The 20,735-nt window shown below is 32.9% G+C and overlaps 1 protein-coding gene across 1 annotated transcript in view; it reads right to left on the bottom strand.

Annotated features, from left to right (window-relative positions):
• Positions 1-20,735, bottom strand: part of nan (transient receptor potential cation channel subfamily V member nanchung) — a 120,852-nt gene that overhangs the window by 60,463 nt on the left and 39,654 nt on the right. The window contains exons 8-10 of the mRNA XM_085808594.1: positions 19,202-19,284; positions 15,547-15,766; positions 8,023-8,130 (exon numbers count right to left, since the gene is read on the bottom strand). Of these exons, the coding sequence (XP_085664720.1) occupies positions 8,023-8,130; positions 15,547-15,766; positions 19,202-19,284 (411 nt within the window). The remainder of the gene's footprint in view (positions 1-8,022; positions 8,131-15,546; positions 15,767-19,201; positions 19,285-20,735) is intronic.

Below are 20,735 nucleotides of genomic sequence, written 5' to 3'. Positions count from 1 at the left end.
GTGGTCTTTTCGTTCCTCCTGCTGTCTTTTTGTTCTCGGGAACGGCGGCTTTGTTTGCACCTGACTTTCTGGCCCTGGAAGCGTTTTCCTCGATGCAGAATTTCTACTGCGATACGTTGTAACTGGTCTTTTCCTCTTTACCAAAGCTTCTTTACGCGGCGGCGTTGCTTTCTTGTATTTCTTAAATGCTGGAGTCTGAACGTTTCATTTCTTCTTTTCGGTACCGTCGCATGACTTGTAGAAGGGCTAGGTTTCTCTTCAGTTTTCTGCTTCTTGGGTGGTGGAGCGGGTGACGTTACTTCTTGACTTTCCACTTCTTTTGCGCTTGAGTCCTGAAAGAAACTTTTCAGGATTTCAATATCATTTTGATTATAATATTTTTTCACCTGATCGGGACTTGCTTTACAGATTTCCCCTCTCTCGTTCTTAAGGTACAATACGACTCCCTTGATTTCCTGAATTATATAGGGGCCTTCAAATTTTGGAGCTAACTTTGCAGTAAAATTGTCTGGGGCACTTGATAAAGAAAATTTCCGCTTCAACACTTTATCTCCAACTTTAAAACCTGCTTTACGACGTATTCTATCATAGTATAATTTTTGTCTATTTCTTGCCGTATCCTAACTTTTAACCGCCTGGTCAATGAGTTTTTGCACATATTTTTGTTTAAATTCTTGCTCTCTTTGTTGCACAAAGAATAATTTATCTAATGGCGTAATTAACTTCCGTCCTAAAAATAATTCTGCTGGAGTTTTTCCCGTAGTATCGTGATTTGCCGTTCTTAAAGCATAAGCTAACTCATTTATGTAGCCATCCCAGCCCTTGTGATGTGTGCTAACATAACTTCGAATTATTTTTAGAATATTTTTATTAACTCTTTCTGCGATGTTTGCCTGTGGTCTATACGGAACGATTTTGATATGGCGTATGCCAAGTCCAGTGCAAATGGTTTCAAATATTTGGCTAACGAATTGTTTACCGTTATCGCTAATGACTTTTATCGGTGCACCGTATTTTAAAATGTATCTGTGACCATCGTATTTTAATGCATCTGCATATCCACCGTATTTTAATGCATCTGCGACTGTTTTGGCTGACGCGCGTTTAAGTGGAACAATTTCTGTCCATTTTGAAAAATGATCTACAATTACTAAAAGACGATTTTTATTTAACTCACTCTGGGGGAAAGGACCAAGAAGATCTATGCCTAAAATTTCATTCGGAAATGTAGCGCGAATGCTATTTAAGTACCCGGCCGGGCTGTAATTAATATAATTTATTAACTGACATTGATTGCAGGACCTGACATACGCAGGTATTATTTTGTATAATTGCGGGAAATATACCGCCTCGCGTACCCTTTTTAAAGTCTTTCTGACCGCTAAATGACCCGCTGTCTTCGCGTCGTGTAATTCCCTCAAAATGCTTAATCGAAGCGAGGCTGGGATGACTGGTTTATATTCGAAATTTTTGTTTGTTGTTTTCGTATAAAATAATAAATTATCTATTATTTCATAGTTTTCTGCTCTACTTCTTATTGAATCGATATCTGTGTGTTCAAAGCTTTCGGGGTCTTTCAAATACGCATAGATACTTCCAAACTCAGGATCAGGTTTCAATTCGGCAATAATTGTTTCTCTAGAATCTAAAATTTTTGAAGTCAACACAGCGCATTTGAGTTCATTGCCTTCATCGTCCAGTTTTATACGAGATAGTGCGTCAGCAACATTGTTTTCCTTACCTGGTTTATATTTAATTACTAGGTTATACTCTTGAAGTTTTAAAGCCCATCTTATTAACCTGGGGGTTAGATTTTTCCCCGAGTAAACTCTACCAACAGCCGCATGATCCGAAAAGACTGTTACTGGCGCTTTGCCGAAATAAACTCGAAATTTGTGTACAGCCATTAATACGGCTAATGTTTCTCTCTCTGTAGCTGTATAATTCCTTTGCGTAGGATTTAAAATTTTACTAAAAAATGCCAAAGGATAGCCATTTTGCATGAGAACAGCACCTACAGCATAGTCCGACGTATCTGCTGCAATTTCTAGGTTTTCGTCCCCCTCCGGGAATTTCAAAACAGGGGCATTGATGAGCGCTTCTTTTAACCTTTCAAATGCGGTATTTGCTTCTGCTGTCCACGTGAATTTACTTTTCTTTCTTTTAATTACTAACAAGGGTTCAACAGTATTAGCAAAATCTTTTATGAATGACCGATAATAAGAACATAACCCAAGGAAAGAAGAAAGTTTCTTGGCGGTTTCTTTTCCAATACATTGACAAGTTTGTCCTTGCGCTGCTATGATTTCTGTGTTTTTATTTTTAAATAATCGTAAGCTATTAAAATTCTTCTTAAAAAAATATCACTCATAAAATTACCTTCTGCTGCTGTATCGATGAGGGCTTCTACTGGTACATCGCCAACCAGGACTTGTATCATTGGTAATTGTGAGTTTTTTACGATGACCGTATTTAAGTATCTTCTTGAGGGTTTTTTCGAAACTTCCGGGGTCTGGACCCTCGCTTTTATAGGCCCCTCTACTCGTTTAAAGCTTTCCTTTCAACTTCTGCCTTCTGGGTACGCGGACGGTTCTTTTCAAATTTCCTTTTTGCGCCTTGAACTTCGAGCTTCGATGAGTTAGCTTGATATCTCTTTTCCCCATAAGAGCTGTTTGCATTTCTGGTCTGCTCATTTGAAGATTGCGTTTGGATACTTTGAGAATACGATGGCCCTCTAGCTTTTTCTGCTATTCTGCGATTTGGAACTTGACCGCCAATTCGAAGACTTCCTGCAATGTGCTTGGGTTTCTAATTTTGAAGTAATCTTGAACAGCAGGTAGCAATCTTGGTAAAATTATTTCAATAATCTCCGCGTCGGGTTTCTTCCCATACAGCATATCCGTCAGTTTAATTTTTCGCAGAATAAAGTCCGTCAACTCTTTTATATCCCGTTGATAAAAACTATACAGTTCGGCTTCTAGCTTTGCTCGATCTTTCACTATGGGGAAGACCTTTAATAACGATTTTTTGAAATTTTCAAATGTATATGTCTGGCTTCCGAATTCCCCTAATAAAAATTTGCCTATATTCTTCCACCATAGCGAGGCCTGTCCTCTTAGTGCAGATGTGGCGATGGCAACTTTTTGTCTTTCAGGCACAGGTTAGAGCTGGTGGCTTCTTCTTCTTTTCGAGGCCTTCTAGAAATATCGCCACCGAATTTTTTCCGTCGAAATTGACGTTTGGCTTGATTGACCAGGTATCCAAATCATCGTCTGGACCAGGTATCCAAATCCTTCCAATTGGCTTGCCATTTCTTGTTGTTGTTGAGCAGCTTCCATCCAGTTTTCGGCCATTTCATTTCAACAAGTGTTCGGGCGCCAATGTAATGTTGCGCGGCCCCTACCTGCACGCAACAATAGTGGTGACTGCTATGAACTGTAAAGTAAACAAAGTCTTGAGAAGGGTTTAAATCCCTTTTTATTTAACTTTAGAAATTACAGCTGCGTGCTCCTGACGCTCACAAATTACGCCGACCCGGCGGTAAAATAAAAATAAGAAATTTAAAATGAATAATAACAAGTGACTACCTACGAGTAACTAACCTAACCGCGTTCTAAGATACCGCTGATAATTCAGCAAACTTCTGAATATTACGTTGAAAGATTTAACTATCGCCGAGGCAAGCACACAGGCTGAAACGCGTGGTTCTTCAATTTCTACCTAGCCACCTCCACGCTCGTGAAGCAAGAAAGCACATTTTCGAACTCGTTTCCCTTCTATTTAACTCAGAATACTTCCGCTGACTATTTCGAACACTTTGCGCGTTCTACTAAAATTTACATACTCTGGCATTGGCAATTCCAGGGGAAAGTAAGGCTTGACAGGAAAGATAGTTTAAACTTAAAATAAATGTTAGTTAAAATAAATATAAACCCTACAACTTCACAAGATCAACATAAAAAATTTTCACTGATGATTATAAATTAAGTGCAGATTTAAAATCTAAACTCAAATAAAGTTATTAATCATCTTGATCGCAGGATAATATGTCTGCGACTTTCAGTCTAAGCAAAGGTGATTACAACTTCTATGAAACAACTTGCAAAACAAATCCTCTGTTTCATCGAAAGAATTTTAAAATTTTAAAATTATAGAGGTTCTTTGTTACACATTTTAAATTATTTTCACTGCTGAATCATAAAATAAATTAAACTTTACAATCACTTTTATGGGATGTGCAGTTTAGTTTCTTAGGCTGAAAGAGAACTGGTAGTAAAACCGAGCTTTGGAAGTTTTCGAACCTAAACTTATAAAGCAATTCACAACACTAGAGTTAAGTTATAGAAGACTGTTTGTATTTTTTAAATCCATACCGTTTCTTAAAGATTTAGACCATAAAAATGGTAAATAAAAAGAAAACTTAAATTGATCTTAAAAGTGTAGGATAATTTTTGGGACACCTTTCTCAGTTTAGGAGTAGTGCTTTTAAACTGCCTCTCGGTTATTACACTTGAAAGCATACACAGCAGTTGTATGCTTTGCCATAGCTAATCAGACAAAAAGGCATCCTTGAAAGCCTGCTTTGTTCATTGTATTTTAGAGCAGCTCTTTGCCTCTTTTGAAGTTTATGTTATATTTATTATCTGAAAAGCATGTCAGCGTGTTAAAAAAAGAAACAAGCACCCTCTTAAAAATCATAAAACAACGATTACTCAAATGATGAAATGAGTTTACTATTCTCTTTAATTCACCCATTTTCTGTAAAACAACGGACTGCGAGCTTGTGTAAAGTGCTGTTGATAGAACAAATCCACCCAATTATAATATTTTGTTTTCCGAAGGAACTCATACCGCAAAGCTAATAATGTAGTTGTTTGAAGAATATGAAAATGATCTTGAACATTTTCTATATTATGAGTAATCCACTAATCTCAAAGATAGTGAAATTAGGAGTAAATGATAGACAAAGTTTATAAGAACTTTTTCGCCTTTACGTTTGTGAAATAAAATAGTTTCTATTATGCGAATGAATGGCTAACTACATCTTTAGAACAATACTTCTAGTTGTCATTTCTAAGAAAACCTTTCACAGTATTGACCTCCAAAAGAGGGCCTACATTTTATTAAAATGTCATACTCTGGATGCATCAGAGGTGTTTCTGTTTCATTGATAAATAACTGTATCAGATTTGGATATTTATTACTGTTTAATTCAATTCAGTGCAAAACTTATTCTGTAGGGCATCACGATCATTTTTACCTCATTTATGTGAAAGTGGCTGGAAGACAGATGTACCTAAACTCCCGAAATACCAGTTCTCAGATTTTTGTATCTTATTTAAGTTTTGAAGGGATTAACCTTTTGCGGCACAGTGTGCCCGGTCTGGACACACCTAAAAATTTCCTTCTGTACGCCCAGAAAAATTGAATGAAAAAAGGATTTATAGGTTACTATAGGTTACTCTGAACTTTCTTTATTTATAGCAGATGACAGCTCAACACAAACCAGTCCATATATTTTAGCAATGCTTAGTTTTTTAAGACCCTCATTTTTCAAAGAAATCTCCCAGATTTTTTTACGGTATAAAAGGATTGTTTGAAAAGAAATTTCTATGTTATTTTTTGGCTGTATGCTAATCTCCTTATTCTATATTAGTTTTACATTTTTATCTTGAAATCTTGCTTAAAATCAAAGGGCGAACCCTAGGTGTGCCCAGACGGGGCTCACCGATGATCTAGGACAACTGAGAGTCTGTATTCTTTGTTTCTCCGCATCTAATCGGTCAGTTCATTGACAACAGTGCTCGTTTCAGCACTCTTTACTCTTTTCGAAGCTCTAGTCAATCAGTGGGCCCACTTTGGGCACACCCACAGAATTCAACGATGAGTGCTATCTTCACAAAATTTTACCTGTATACTCCTCTAGACCTAATTAGACTGCCTACTTTTTTTTTTTCTTACCAAAACTCCAAATTTAAAAGGTAGCGTGCCGGAAAGGGTTAGACAGACAGTTATTGCAGCTGGTGTTTGCCAGTTAAGGTTTCTAAGATTAGAATTCAAATGTCTGCTGAAAAACAGAAAATAAGTGTTTTGTAGTGTTGGGATTTATCGCCAGATATCTTCGCTTAAGCAAAATAAATTCATTGACAATTTCTGTTCTGAAATCAAAATCGAGTTAATAAATAAATTGCATGAAACTAAACAAGTTAATGATGTATTAAGTCTTTGCTTTCTTCAATGAACGACTTCAAATGACCTTTTATTTTCTAAAACGTTTTTGCCACTGATAAGTTGGCTTTATTGTGAAATATATTTATTGAATACACTTGAAGGATGCACAAGCACTTATACCTTCCTATTGTTTTCATGCTAGCTTTGCTCCGAGTACAGGAATATAGTAAGTATAATATTTTTTTTTCCAGAAGTCTGAATTAAAGAAAAAGAATTCTGAAGCATTTTAATTTGAAAGCAGGATTATACAACATTATATTAATTAAATAAGAAGTAAGGTACTGTAAAATAACACTTTACTCGGAGATAGAATAGACACTGAGGTAATTTATTTCTTTCAAATTGATATTCATTTTAAATGTTCTAAATTAGTAATATTCAATATCATTTATGTATTCCAGCATTTGTCAAGCGAATAATTTCAGTGAATTTTATAACTTCTCCTGAGATTACATTCCTAAGAAATTGAGTTGGTTGTTTTAAAGTTACATGAACTTTCTCTTTACTGTCTGAAATATGAGGAATCCTCATTAAGAAGATCCTTTACATAGGATTTATGACGTTGAGGCAGATTATTGTCGAATGTCTTTGCCAGGAAAATAACGTTTTAATTATTCCAAGCCTTCAGTTTTTCGATTCGATTTCTTGCCTTCAGTTTCTTTGCTATTTGATGGGGCAACTGAAAGTCTCCGAAAACGTTTAATACTTTCGAGTCATTTACTAGGACTTTTAGAGTCATTTTTCATTTTTATTTATTTCTACGGCTTCAGTTTCTTAAAATTTAGCTCGATATTAACCTATTTATACCTTTTAGGGAAGTATGCGTGCAAATGATTTGTGCATAAATTTTTAATTGCATTGTAAATGTTATGCATCGTATATTTTATTCAGGTAATAGTTACCTATCACATAACTTATCAAGTGCGTTATACGTTTCTGATATGTGATTAGAATAATTCAAATTAAATAACATATCTTTTGATATAATTGCCTTTGGAAATGAGTGTATGAAATAATTGAAACATACTTCGTTCTTATATGACTCATTTGTTCTAGCCTAACAAAAAATGAAATAAAATTTAAGCAGAGATTATTAGTTTTTTTATCTTAGACATGTTTTAAGAATTATTAATATTTTTTGCATATTATTAATTCTTCAAGTATAACCTCGTGAAATTTGGCAAAATTAATTTTAGCGAGCCCCGAGACAAAAGGGGTGATGAGGAAATAAATTGTGAAAAAAGACTTAATGACTGTATAAGGTATTTTCTACCTCTTTCTATCATATTTTCGTGGTGTAACGGTAGTATACTGAGTGTATATTCGAGAGGTCCAGGTTAGAGTTCCAACAAGAAGGCACTGCATAATTTTCAGCTCTCATCTTTCAAAATAACCTAATGACTGTACAATTGCTATAAATAAAACTTAACCTTTTTAAGTAGGTAAGTGGAATCCAAGATAACTTAATTTTGTTTATCGTTTTGTACAAATCATATGAATAAAATTAAGTGTAAGGGAAAAAAGTGATGAAATATTTTAAACTCCAAAAATCTTTCACATTAGCCACTTTCACTTCAGTTAACAGTTACTACATATCTGTATAGTTAAATGTATTTATTTTTACTAGAATTTATTAATTCCAAATTAAATCACATATTAATGATAATTATTCAAATTAAATCACATATTAATGATAATTATTCAAATTAAATCAAATTAAAAATAAATTTTATATCGGAAATTGAAAAATAAATTTTATATCGGAAATTGAAAAATAAATTTTATACTCACCATGTTTTGGGTAAATGTCTGATAACCAAGAAACTGGGCTTCTCTTATTGCATCGAGAAGATACAGAAGTCCACCTAATGCTGTAAGTGTCTCCATTGTCCAACGAACCTTGAAAATATAATTTTATTTCATGATCAGTTTTACTGTGATTTTGGTCTTCATTTCATTCTGTTACTTCAACTTGTATCAATTCATTTGAGAGCAATATATTGACGTCTTTCAATGGTTTCAATACTAAAATCACGTTTTAATTTTGTCTGCTGAGTACATATTACCATTTTTGCCCATTTAAGTTGTTTTTAAATTTAAAAAAAAATGCTGCCATATAAAATCACATTATCTTTTATCTCGTAATCTGGTCTTTAAGTTAAAAATGGTATGTTAAAAAGGTTATGTTTTAAAAATAAGTATACAAAATGGTGTTTCTTTGAAATCAGGTTAATTTTACTGTTTCTTAATTAATAAATTGTTTATTTGTTACTGGTTTATTGATACTCATGAAACTGGGTTGTCATATCGTTCTCAGCTTTGCACAGCCTTATATAGGACATTGATCTTAAGATTTTGATGTATATGCATATGTAGATAAAAATATATAAAATCTACAGCCTTCTTTTGAAAGGTTTGTTTTTTAAATTTAATAAGATTATTTTTGAACCGAAGCAGTAAAGAACATATCCAAAAGTTATTTTCAGTGTGATCTATTTAAAAGATTTATAAAGTATTTTCTCTCTCCTTTTCGCAAGCCTTCATGTTATGACTGGAAGCATGCTCACCGCGTATTCGGGAGGTTCGAAATTCGAATCCCGGCGAGGGCGTTGTATATATTTCACATTCCTGCACTGCACCGATATAACCTAATGATTCTACAGATCATTCCTGATCAAAAAGTGGTAGAAATGTCAGAATGTTTTAAACGTTTTAACCGGACTTATCATTTTCACGTTTCTTTCAACACGATTCATTTGTATATAGTTGTTTGTCTCTAAGCAATTAAGATCTTCTCTCCTTATAAAAAGGTTTCCAATAATAAGGGAAACCCGATTCATTTAGAATGAGACATATTTACGCGTCGCATAATAGCAGGAACATTTGCTTGATCAGAAACATGCTGCTCGAAACATTTCTAGTCATATTCATACATAAAATAAATTCCAAGCAGATGGGAAGTACAGGATGATTTAAAATTTATTGACGTAAGCACTCAATTCCGTAATCTGAATCAATACGTCTGTTACAGCACAATGAACAGTCTGCATTATTCTCTTGCATTATTCTCTTTACTAAAATTTTTGTTGATGCATTATTTGCTTATTACCAAGATAAGTAGATAAGAGTTTAGGGTAGTTTTACAATGTCTCTGCACAAACATGGTAGACCACCTACCGAGGCATATGCAGGTTGCTATAAGTGCTATCAGTCGTATGTTCTTGAAATTCTACAGATCCATAAATTACCAATAAGTGGAAAATAGGAGTCTTCACAATAGAGAAAGCTATTTCGTTCTGTTGTCCAAATGTGCTTTTATACCCACATACATCTATCTCATCGGAAGAATAATCATTTAAACAAGATAAAGTTGGTGATTGGCAATGCAAAATTTTAAGAAGTGTAGATTTTCCGTACAACTTTTGCTCTTGTATATAACACAAGTAGCGGTTATAAGCAAATAATGAAATTTTTCACAGCTGATCATAATCGTACTTGGGAGTACGATGGTTTAAAAAGAAAGTGCGAGTCTGACGTTGCTTGCATTTGGCAACCCTTGGTAATCATTTGCTGCAACTTTGTGAAAGTCTTTGAAATAGACTCGTTAGTTATTCATGCAACTTTGAAACATTTAAATCGGGTGCAACATTAAAGTAACTTTAAATTGGTTCACGGATTATATGAAACATTACGGGTTATATGAAACAGTATTGTCAAAATACTGTTTCATGGTTGTTTGATGCTGAAGTTCTAAAATTTTTATGGATATCTTAGGAATCTCATCTCTGTTTGCGGAAAGCAAGATGGAAAATGTGTTTGCTTGTTATGTGAACATAACCATATAAATATCTTCATGTAAACATATAATAACCAAAATAAAAATGAAATTCATTCGGTACACCAACTTGGAAATCGCATGTTATTCTTCACATAGTTTTCAACATTCGAAATTTCCTTAGTTGAAATTTGAAACAGAACGTTATTAATATCTTTATACGAATCAGGTTTGCACAATTAACCTATTCCTGAATTCTAGGGTGCGCGTTTATTGTACTTGTTTGATCTTGAAGTAAAAGGGATCGCGAAAAGCTGACATGAATCGCGAGTAACTCCATAACGGCTTACAGCTAAATCTTGCGCCATAACGTTCAATGTATTCCTGATTCGATGCACGTGACCAATTCCGTATTTCGGAACTTACATGCTTTTATCAAAACCTATTTAAGTTCAAGATAAATTTCTATTTTCATGAGCGCTTGATATATTTCTGAAATTTAAAAAAAAAAAAATGTTTTTTCTTTTCATCTCAGAATGAGTTTGTCAAGTTCCTGCCCTCTTTCTTAATTTGCTGATTGTTGAAATCTACAATTTTTAGGGTATTTGTATATGAGTATTTTGATGTTCTTTCAATATAATTTCATTCCTTTATATTTATATATGGTAGTGGTATTAAGATTTAACTCATCATCAGCAAAACTTTCGGAATGATGTATGGGTTAAGTGCGCGATTTCCGGTTGATCGACTGTTTTATGGTGCGAAACGATCTCACTTTCACAAGTCATAATATATTGCGAGAGTAAAACGAAAATTCTCTGTGTCTAGCCGAAAACTCTCTCTATATATAGTGCATTGAATGATTTTTAAAATTATAAGACTGTATTAGATTTCCATGAGAACAGAAACCTTCTCTTAAATATGTAGTACTGCTTTAGAATGTTCCTAATGTTTCCTAATATAATTTAAATAAATTATTTAACAATATATTTAATAAATTTAAATAAATTATTTAATAATAGTTTTTGAAATAATTTTTACAATTACCAATTGCTTTTCAAAAGAAAACACAAGAAAACAAAAGGTGATAGGAAGCTCTAGTTTAATGAACTGTAGGAAAATTAGTTCTTATTTAGAACAGGACCTTTAGGCAAACTGTTATGCATTGCATGTGTAAGACCTTTCTCAGATAATAGAAAGCAAGATTTTAACACATACTATAAAAACATTAAACTCATTTATTAAAGAAATTGAAGTGTTTTTCTAGGTCTGAGCTACAGAAGGAATGTGTGGTTAAGCAAAAAATAAAAGCAATAAAAAGAGACAAAATACATCTCCAAACGGAATTATATTAAATGTTTGGCAGAGCTGAAAATGTCTTACGAATTATCTCTGTGTTGTCTATAAAACATAAGTTTTTCTCCGATGAAGAAAATGTTAAGACCAGTTTTGAAAAATTTATAAAATGTGTTGGTGATAAGATTGTTGAAGATAAACGAAATTGCTCCATCCAAGCAAACAGTTATAAGATGCATAGAAAAATTTTCACATGAAGTTACTGAACAATTCAAAGATCATACTTATACCGTATTTGACGGCATATAAGACGCACCCTTATTTAGACGGCCACACACAAGTAAAAAAGAAAAAAAAAGTTTCAATAGCATGGTTTCTTTTAGTTCTCACGTTTCGTAAAAGCGAAATAAACAATTATTGAATGCAATTACCTTCACGTATAAGACGCATGTAACTTTTTTGAGAGAAAATTTAGGAAAAAAAGTGCGTCTTATATGCCGTCAAATACGGTACTTGTTTTATCTTTTCCAGCCCAATTAAGCATTTTTTACAAAAGGAATTGATGGTAGTTTTAATACTTTTTAAAACCTTTTTGGTCTTGAGTCACTGCATGGAAAAATCAGAAGGTCAGACATGTTTGATAAAGTCATTTCTACAAAACCAGCAGCTAGATTCTAGTAAGTTCCTAAGTGTTTGTACTTACTGAACACCGTCAATGATAGGTAAATTTTCTGGTTTTTGGTTTTATTTGAAAAATATGTATGTCGTTCTCTGCTGAAGTATCACTGTATTATAGATGCAGGTCTGTGGGAAGAAATTCTGAATTTGAAGCATGTAATGATCCTTATTATAAAATATGAGAATAAAACTAGAGCAAAAGGGTTAAACAGAACGTAATTCAGAGAATATTGGGAACTCTTAGATACGGAGTATGGGGATCTCATACTTAACTTTAGGTGCGATGGCTTTCTAAAGGAGAAATTCTTTATAGGTTTTTTAGATACTGTAAGATAGTGTTCGTAATTTTCTGGAACAGGAGGATGAGATATGTGAGGAAAATGAACTGTTATGTAACGAAAAATAGCTGTTTAATTTAGCATTTTTAAGTGATATTACCAACCATCGCAATGATCAAAATTTGAAACAAGAGAGCAATAATAAATGATATGAGTGCATTTAAAATGAAATTCAAACTGTTTATTTCACAATTGAAAGCGAAGATTTATGTCAACCTCCACATTTAAAAGAATAAAGTGAATCTGTTGAAGATAATTTCAACTTTGCAGAATATACCGAGAAACTCAGATTATTGCAAGGATATTTTAACACTTGCTTTAGCGATCTTCTAGAAGAATATTGCATTTTTTACTTATGAATCGCTTTTCACCCATTAAAAAATCAAGCAAACATTAAAAAAATTGATTAACAATGTAAACATGTAAACAGAACATGTAAACAACATGTAAACAGAATTTATTATATCAAAACCAATACTTTGTTGGAAATAAAATTTAATGAGCTTCCTTCCTTTCTAGATACTTCTGATGTAATTAATTCGTGGGAATAGTTTTCCAGAACTGAGAAACATTTTGTGAACATTTTCCAAAATTGAGAAAATTTGATCAAAATTATATTTTTCGTTTTGGAATAACATACGAATGCGAAAACGTATTTCATCCAAGAAAATTATTAAGAGCAAACTGCGGTCAAGACTGACAGATTCATATTTGAAAACTGTTTGATGTTCCCTGTAACTGGTTTAAATCCAAACTTTACAGGCTTAGTGGAAGAAAAAAGCATTTAAAAATCCTATCAAAGTAATTAATGTTTATTTCGTCTTTATAGGAAATCCTTTTAATTAAACTGCTATAAGTATATATATTACCATATATATAATAAATAATTTAATAATAACTGTTAAATATGTAAATAATAGCGTGAAAGAGCTGAAAAGAGGTATAAGTTTATATGGCAATTCTTAACAAAAAATTAAAAAAAATTGACTCGTGAATAATGAAATGGTCCCCTTTCCTTTAAACGGTCCCCAGTTCCTAGTTTTCGAAACTGCCAGTCATATTGAAACACCTAATGCCCCTGTGACGGCAATCATGTTTTATGGTTATTTAGGAACAAGGTATTATATAGCAAAATATTCCTAATACTAGCGAGTGCTATGCATGCTAGCAAAATAATTTAAACTACTCAGAAAACCCTTTTAAAACTGTAATGTAGCCTGTATACAAACTCTCAACTACTGAAATGACCACCACCAGCAATGCAGGAATTTTGCCCTTATCTATAAATCTCTGAGTATGGAGGAGATAAAATTTTAATCTGTCTTATAGCTTTAAGTCTCCTTTTTAATTAGGTTATTATTTTTCCTAAAAATATTTAGAAATTTATGGTTAATCTCTCTGATGTACGTCCTTTCAGAATTAAGGGATATCATACGATTTTCATAAAACGTTGATGCCATACGTTTTTAAATAATGCAAATGTGTAAAACCATGTATCCAACAGTACTGAAAACAAAACTTTTATTAAGCAATAATGATAATACAATACAGTGTTCCTCTATTGAGAAATAAAATAACTTAAGCATTTCTTAATCCATCCAATTGCAAAATCGTCCTTCGTTTAATATTTGAGTTTGCCTCGTAAATGTGTGAATGTAAATGACTCTGTCAGCTGAAAAAACTGAAATAAGCAATATCGCCTCCTGCATTCTTTCTGCGTGATTATTGATTGAATAAGCTATAATATGCTGCAAATAAAAAGGGAGTTAAAAATTTCAAGACCGCCTCTTTTGCTAGTAAAATATATCACCAACTTCACCATCTCCTTCGTCACATCCAAAATGAGTATAAGTATCATTAAAAACGTATAATATTATGAACATAAAATATACATATTATATATATATCAATGGCTCTTAAGATTAATGCATTTCGTTTAGAAAGTTCTTAGAAGAATCAACCTTATACTCATTCTTTAATTTTTGACTTCATGCATTTGTTTTTAATTTATTAGCAACTTTGATTTTACTTATCTTTTGTTTTTGAAATTAATTTAAATTAAATGAACTTCCTGAAATGTATTTTTTAATATTTTATTACTAGGTTTCCTTAATAAATGATCTAAAATAATCGCATTAATCTTTAATTTTTGATTTCACTAATGTCTGAATCTACGTAAAAGTTTAAATTTAATTTTATGATATCACGGGAGCTCTGATTTACCTGTGAAAATGGGTGTAATAAGGGCTTTCAAAAATAAAATTCACCACAAATTCTGCTTAGATTAGCATAAGGTAAATAAAATAAATTAGAACTGTCCAGGCAATTTTCATTTAATATTAAAGTAATATTAAATGAAAATTTAAGTAATTTTGCATAAGTAAATTTTGCATTTAATATTAAAGCAAAATTTACTTAAGTATCTTGAATAAAATTGTTTGTGTATATCTGTCAACAGCCTCTTTCATCTGAAAATTATAGATCAACTACAAGAAACTTTTAATTTGTTCACCAATTAGTAAAATTTAAAATAATTTTTTTTTCTGTTTTGAATTTTCTATTTACTGTCACGTTTAAACAAAGGCTGTTGACAGATGTACAGCAACAGTTTTATATGAGATTTAAAAATAATTTTTACTTAAATATTAAATGCAAAATTGCCTCCACTGTTAGAATTTATTATATATATATATATATATATATAATATATAGAGAGAATTTATAGAGAGATATAATATATATAGAGAATTTAGAGAATATATATATATATATATATATATATATCTTGATAAAATAAATGGATAATTATTTAAACCCATTACATATTCAACTTGGAGTAAGATGATGACAAAAGTACAATAAACCACTATGAAAAAAGTATTAAAATATAAAAAATAAACATGTCCAGCATTGTATATAATCAACTGCATAAATGCAAAAAAAAAAAAAAAAAAAAAAAATGCAAAATATATACGCATATAAATCGCAAGTGCAGTGCAAAAAACTTAGAGAATTTACTTCTTTCGGCATATCATCTTTAGGGGGATGGTGTAATGAGAGAAATAAGCTTGTTTGTAAACTGATACTGACACAAATTTTTAAATTTTAAAACTTCAATAAATTACAAAAAAAAAAAAAAAAAAAAAAAACTACGAAACAATTTATGTCTTCGTCAGTCCAACCCGTGTTGTTTTGTAAATATATGCAAGAAAAATGAAAATTGCTTACCTTTTGGGCTGTAGTTTCTCTTTCGAGAAGGTAACAGTGATTGAGAGTAACGTTTTCCGGATGGATTATAGATACATTTGCTAGATATACATGGCGAGAATGATTAAATTGATGAATAAGATGTGAGTTCATCTTTGTGCCAATAGGCCCAGGTCTCATTACAAAACAACTCAAAGAAACAGCAAAATATAGGAAGAAAGTGGCAAATTGTCGATAAAACCTAAACGAGAAAAATGAAGTTCATATTATGTATGCTATTATAGAATTTGTCTTAGTAAAATAGAGAATAGAAATGCATACTGGACATGGAATCACTATAAGCAACAACTTCAAGAACCATTTTTGTCCTCATTGAACTCTTTATTTATGACGAATTATGAACAGAAATTAGTTTCAGTTCGAATTTAAAATTCTCCTATAAATGAAGGTACATATAATAAAAAAAAATAAAATGATATGAAGTCAAGTAATTCGGTGGAGAAAGACGTAACGTGTTCAGCGTTTTATTCATTCATTCTTTCACCAAAACTAAAACATCTAACTTAGCTAGACCTATCATATATCATCAGTCTTCATCCATTAAAAAAGGGGCTGAAAATACTGTAGAATAAAAGAGTATTTTAAGCACCTGGAGTTTTCAATTCTTCTAACTTTTTGGTTTGCGAAACATTTGCACTTTAACCATATCGGACGAATTTTACATTGGTTTTCAGTTGTGGTAACTTTTCTCAAGGAATTACGAGAGAAGTGTCTCATCAGATGTACTTTCGCTTTTACGAGTAAAGTAAAATTCTTCATTTCTTGATATAAAATAAAAAATGCTTTCTAACAAAGGACTGCGAATAATTGTTGCATCATAACGAAGCGCTCTAATTGTGTACTGTCACTTCGTAGACATTAGCAAACTACACGCTGGAGTAAGTATATAAATATGATTACCGCTTTTTAGTTATTCATATAATAAAAAGGGAGTCACGTGGAAACCTAAATGGGTAAGACTTGAGCAGTTTTCCTTTCATTTCATGTATTATTTAATCCTTCCAGTTCGTACGTTTGAAAAATGAAGTCATTTAAAATCGGGTTACTAATTTCGTATTACCTTATATATTTCGAAGTATAGGGTTTTCATAAAAATTATTCGCATAACGTTTTAATGAAGACATGCAGAACTATGGGAAAGAAAGTTATATACAGTAAAACGATCATGTTCTAAATAAAATAATGAGTAGGATCCCTACTTTTGCAACATTCGAAAGTTTCCACTTAGCATCATCAAATTAGAGATCAATACCATTTTATAGAAGTGAATGGTACGAACAGCGTGCTGAAAATAGCAACTTTTAAGATTCTCATTTAATGAAAAAGGGATATTTAATAACTTTCATCTTAATAAGCAGAATATTCAACACATCCACTACCTACATCAAAGATTTTTATGAAAAATACATCGTTTCGAAAATCTCATTGACATTATAACACGCTAAAGAAGGGTTATCTGCTTTCAGATAGACCTTTGGAAGGGAATTTTCTAAGGAAAATTACTTAACAAACTGAGAAAACTAGGAAACTGATTCATTGATCCACTATCAAGTAAGCAAGTTACTCAGTGAGTTATCATAATGCGTCAGATAGCTGACGCATTATGTCGTCTGCTAAGTTATGTCGTCTGCTATGTTACTATCAAGTAAGCAAGTTACTCAGTGAGTTATCATAATGCGTCAGATAACTGTCGTCAGTGAAAAGGAACTATAAAAAATCAGTGATATCGAAGATCTGCTTCAGATGGGTACCCAGAATGCCGACGCCAGAAATGAAAAAAAAAAGTCATATCGGATGTTTTACAGAACATGAATTCTCTAGGCATCTAAACGAAATTGCGAAAAGAACTATCTTATTCGCCTTTAATCGGATCTGGGAGACGGGGTTAGTAAGTGTCCTTGTCAAACATCCAGCTATCGCCTGATCTCTCTTACAATCATTTTTGGCCAGAAGAGTCTGGATTTCGCAAAAATCGTTCAGATAATGACAAAGTTATCATGTTAAGAGAAATTATTAAAGATGCCCTAGGTAAACGGAATATCCCAACAGCAGCGTATATTGATTTTAAAGGAGCATATGATACGGCATGACGAGAAAAGCTTTACAAAAAGACTCCTTGATATGGGAATTAACGGAAAGATTCTAAAATGGGTAAGGTTCTTTACAGATCAACGAATCTGTAAAGTTAAATATGGAAACTGCTATTCTAAATATTATAACTTACAAACCGGCCTTCCACAGGCATCAGTAAACAGCAGCACCCCATTTAACACCTGTATTAATAATGTAGTTGCCGCCCTAAAAATCATTCCATGTGTCCATTGCTTGCTATTTGCAGACGACTTAGTCATCTGGACTCAAGCACCAAAACGCAATGCTAAGCTCGTGACAGAGGAACGACGAAATTTGTAGATGCTTGGATTGCAAGTCCTCATAAATTTAAATACTTAGGCGTTATCTTTAATAACAGGTTGAGTTAGAGACTACATGTAGAGTCATTTACAGAACGCTGCTATCAAAGGTTGACTATATTGGAACGCTTGGCTGGCTGCTTGTAGAAAAGTGTTAGAACAACCCTAAATATTACTTATAAGACATTCGTATTACCTATGGTCCTATACTGCTGTGAACAAAACATTTGCCCGTAAGAACTATTATTGAATAGGTAGCTGTTACCTTATATGAAAAGTTGTTTGCATTGGATCCTTTCTGGGAAAATTACCGGGACACAACTAGAAATCTCAAGACATAGTGTGCTCCTTACAAAACGTTCGTAAAATTAGGGAGGAATGTGGTCTGTCGATTGAATACAAGAAATTCTGCTGTCAGCAAACCTCCTTTCTATGTTCCAAATACAGACGCACCTTAACCTGATTGATTCGTCTATAGAGGTCTTGAAATACCTTGCCCCGGAAACTATTAATAATAAATATCCCTATCACGTACGTGTCTCGTAGTGATGATCTAATGTCTGCAGGTACAGGGGGTTTAGTATAGCCTCTTTTCCTTATATGCCTTTGCTGGGAAAAACCGAAATGCATTTGATGGCGAGGTGGAGGTTCTTAGAATTTCTCTGAAACAATTATAGACATTACATGACACATTTGGGAATGTTGTCCCGCTATCATTTTCAAGAGCAGCAATACAAGCCATTGGATCTCTTGAAACTCCTATATCAATAGAAGTTCTTCAGCGCTGATGTATGTTCTTTTGTCAATTATATTCTCAAACATTCTTTATTCATTAAATATCACTGCATTTGTAAACGATAAAAAGAAATGAAATATAGAATGTGGCCAGATGTCAACGAAAGTCGCAGTAACATCTGAATAGCTATGCAAGCGATTTTTTGCATGCGTGCATTTTAAATTAATCGTTCTCTGTACCTTTCGATCACAGTATTAAAAAACCTTTTTAGAAATCTGTCATTCTTATTTTGGCATCTGTCATGAAAATTCACTAAAAATAGAGCTAGAATTTTGAAAAATTACCAGTATTTCTAATTTACTAGATTTTAATTTTCAGGGTAAAAAGATTATAGCAAATTAGGATGAAATATGATATTTAATCCTGAAAGTGAATAAAAAGAATAATCAAGAGCAAGAAAAGGAGATACCGAAATTTGACGAATGTATTCCATTTAGCATTGAGGAGATCCGCTAACAGTCCACTAAGCATATCCAAATGATGAAGTCTTTCCTGTCGAAATTGTAAAATAATTGAATCAAACTTAAGAATATACAAATATTTTAAGAGGAAAGTACTCAAGTTAATATAATAACTAAGTTAAAGAGCTAATTTAGTCATTCCAATAAATTATAATTAAGCGAAGATACAGCATTAATTAAGGGGTAGTTATTTGTGTATACATACTTTAAAATTTTAAACCTTCCAAGTTACAAAAACCGTATGGCAAAAACTCAAATCAAGAAACTTAAATTGGAAATGGGAAAGAAAAGTCAGATAATGCATAAAAATAAATAAAAAAAAAATAGAAGCTGGAGAACAGCAGTAGTTACTACGAAATCTAATAAGCTAAAAACTTGAGAGGGAATACTGTTGCCTTAATTTCGTTCTTCCTCAAGGGAATGCACGATGTTAATACAACCTGTAGAGACATCAGGTATTTTTGATGCTGGGAGGCGTGACAAAATAGCAATATCCTCGTCGGGACTCGAGCCACGGACCTCTCGAATACGTGCTGACCGCTACACCCCTTAAGAATGCTAAGAAGGCGGGAGAAATACCTTATATACTCCCTCTTTTAAAGGGCGACTGGGGATTAGAGGACCCAATCGCCAAATCGGGCCTTTCCAAAATTTGCTTTGTTCTAGATTAACCGGACAGCGGAAACCAGAATACCTGTATCCGCTAACGCACTGTGGGGAAATGAAACAAATCAAAGTAATGATGCACTTTGTGACTGCATCCAAATTTACAGCGGTGATGACAGGCTCTTTAAAATTAGGCCATTTTTCTTTCTTTTGAATCAAAAACTCAAATTAAAGAAAAATTAGATGTACTATAAAGAATTATTTCATACCCAGTCGGTGCTATCTATTATAAATGCTTAACACCTCCAACTAGCCCCTCGAAAATCTATGGTTCAAAACCGGGCATAATTGTCTTTACCGAGAGCATAATTTACGTTTCTCGCACCATTAAACAAAATGATCTCTACACAAGAACTCGAATTAAAATGAAATAAAAAAAAAATAATTTTATATTCTCGTTTGGTTAAATGGCGCTTGGGGAAGAATATATGCAATTATTACTTTTATCCGTGCGTACTGTTAGGGTGTTTAGAGATATCAGGCTTTACTGAGTAGGAAAGAGGAAAATCAGGTGTGCTCTCACCGGAACTCGAAATACGGGTCTTCTGTTTGCTAACCCTATACCAGTTACACCATCAGAACATGTGCTAGAAAGGCGGTAATTCCTTACATCCTCCCTCATTTAAAAAGGCGATTAGGTAGAAGAGAATAAGACTCAGTTGGCCAATTCAGGTGTAGAGTCATTAGGAATTTTTTTGGAAGCAGGAGATGTGAAAAGTGAGCAATGCCCTCGCCGGGGCTTGAACCACGGACCTCTCGCATACGCGTCGAGCGTTCTGACCACTACACCACGAAGGCATGCCAAGAAGGTGGGAG

Source organism: Stegodyphus dumicola, chromosome X1 (genome assembly GCF_044657685.1).
Source record: "Stegodyphus dumicola isolate Sdum_Otavi_A_Nest chromosome X1, ASM4465768v1".
Taxonomy (NCBI): domain Eukaryota; kingdom Metazoa; phylum Arthropoda; class Arachnida; order Araneae; family Eresidae; genus Stegodyphus; species Stegodyphus dumicola.
The sequence above is the reverse complement of the archived record's forward strand: the minus strand, read 5'-3'. Positions and strand labels throughout refer to the sequence as shown.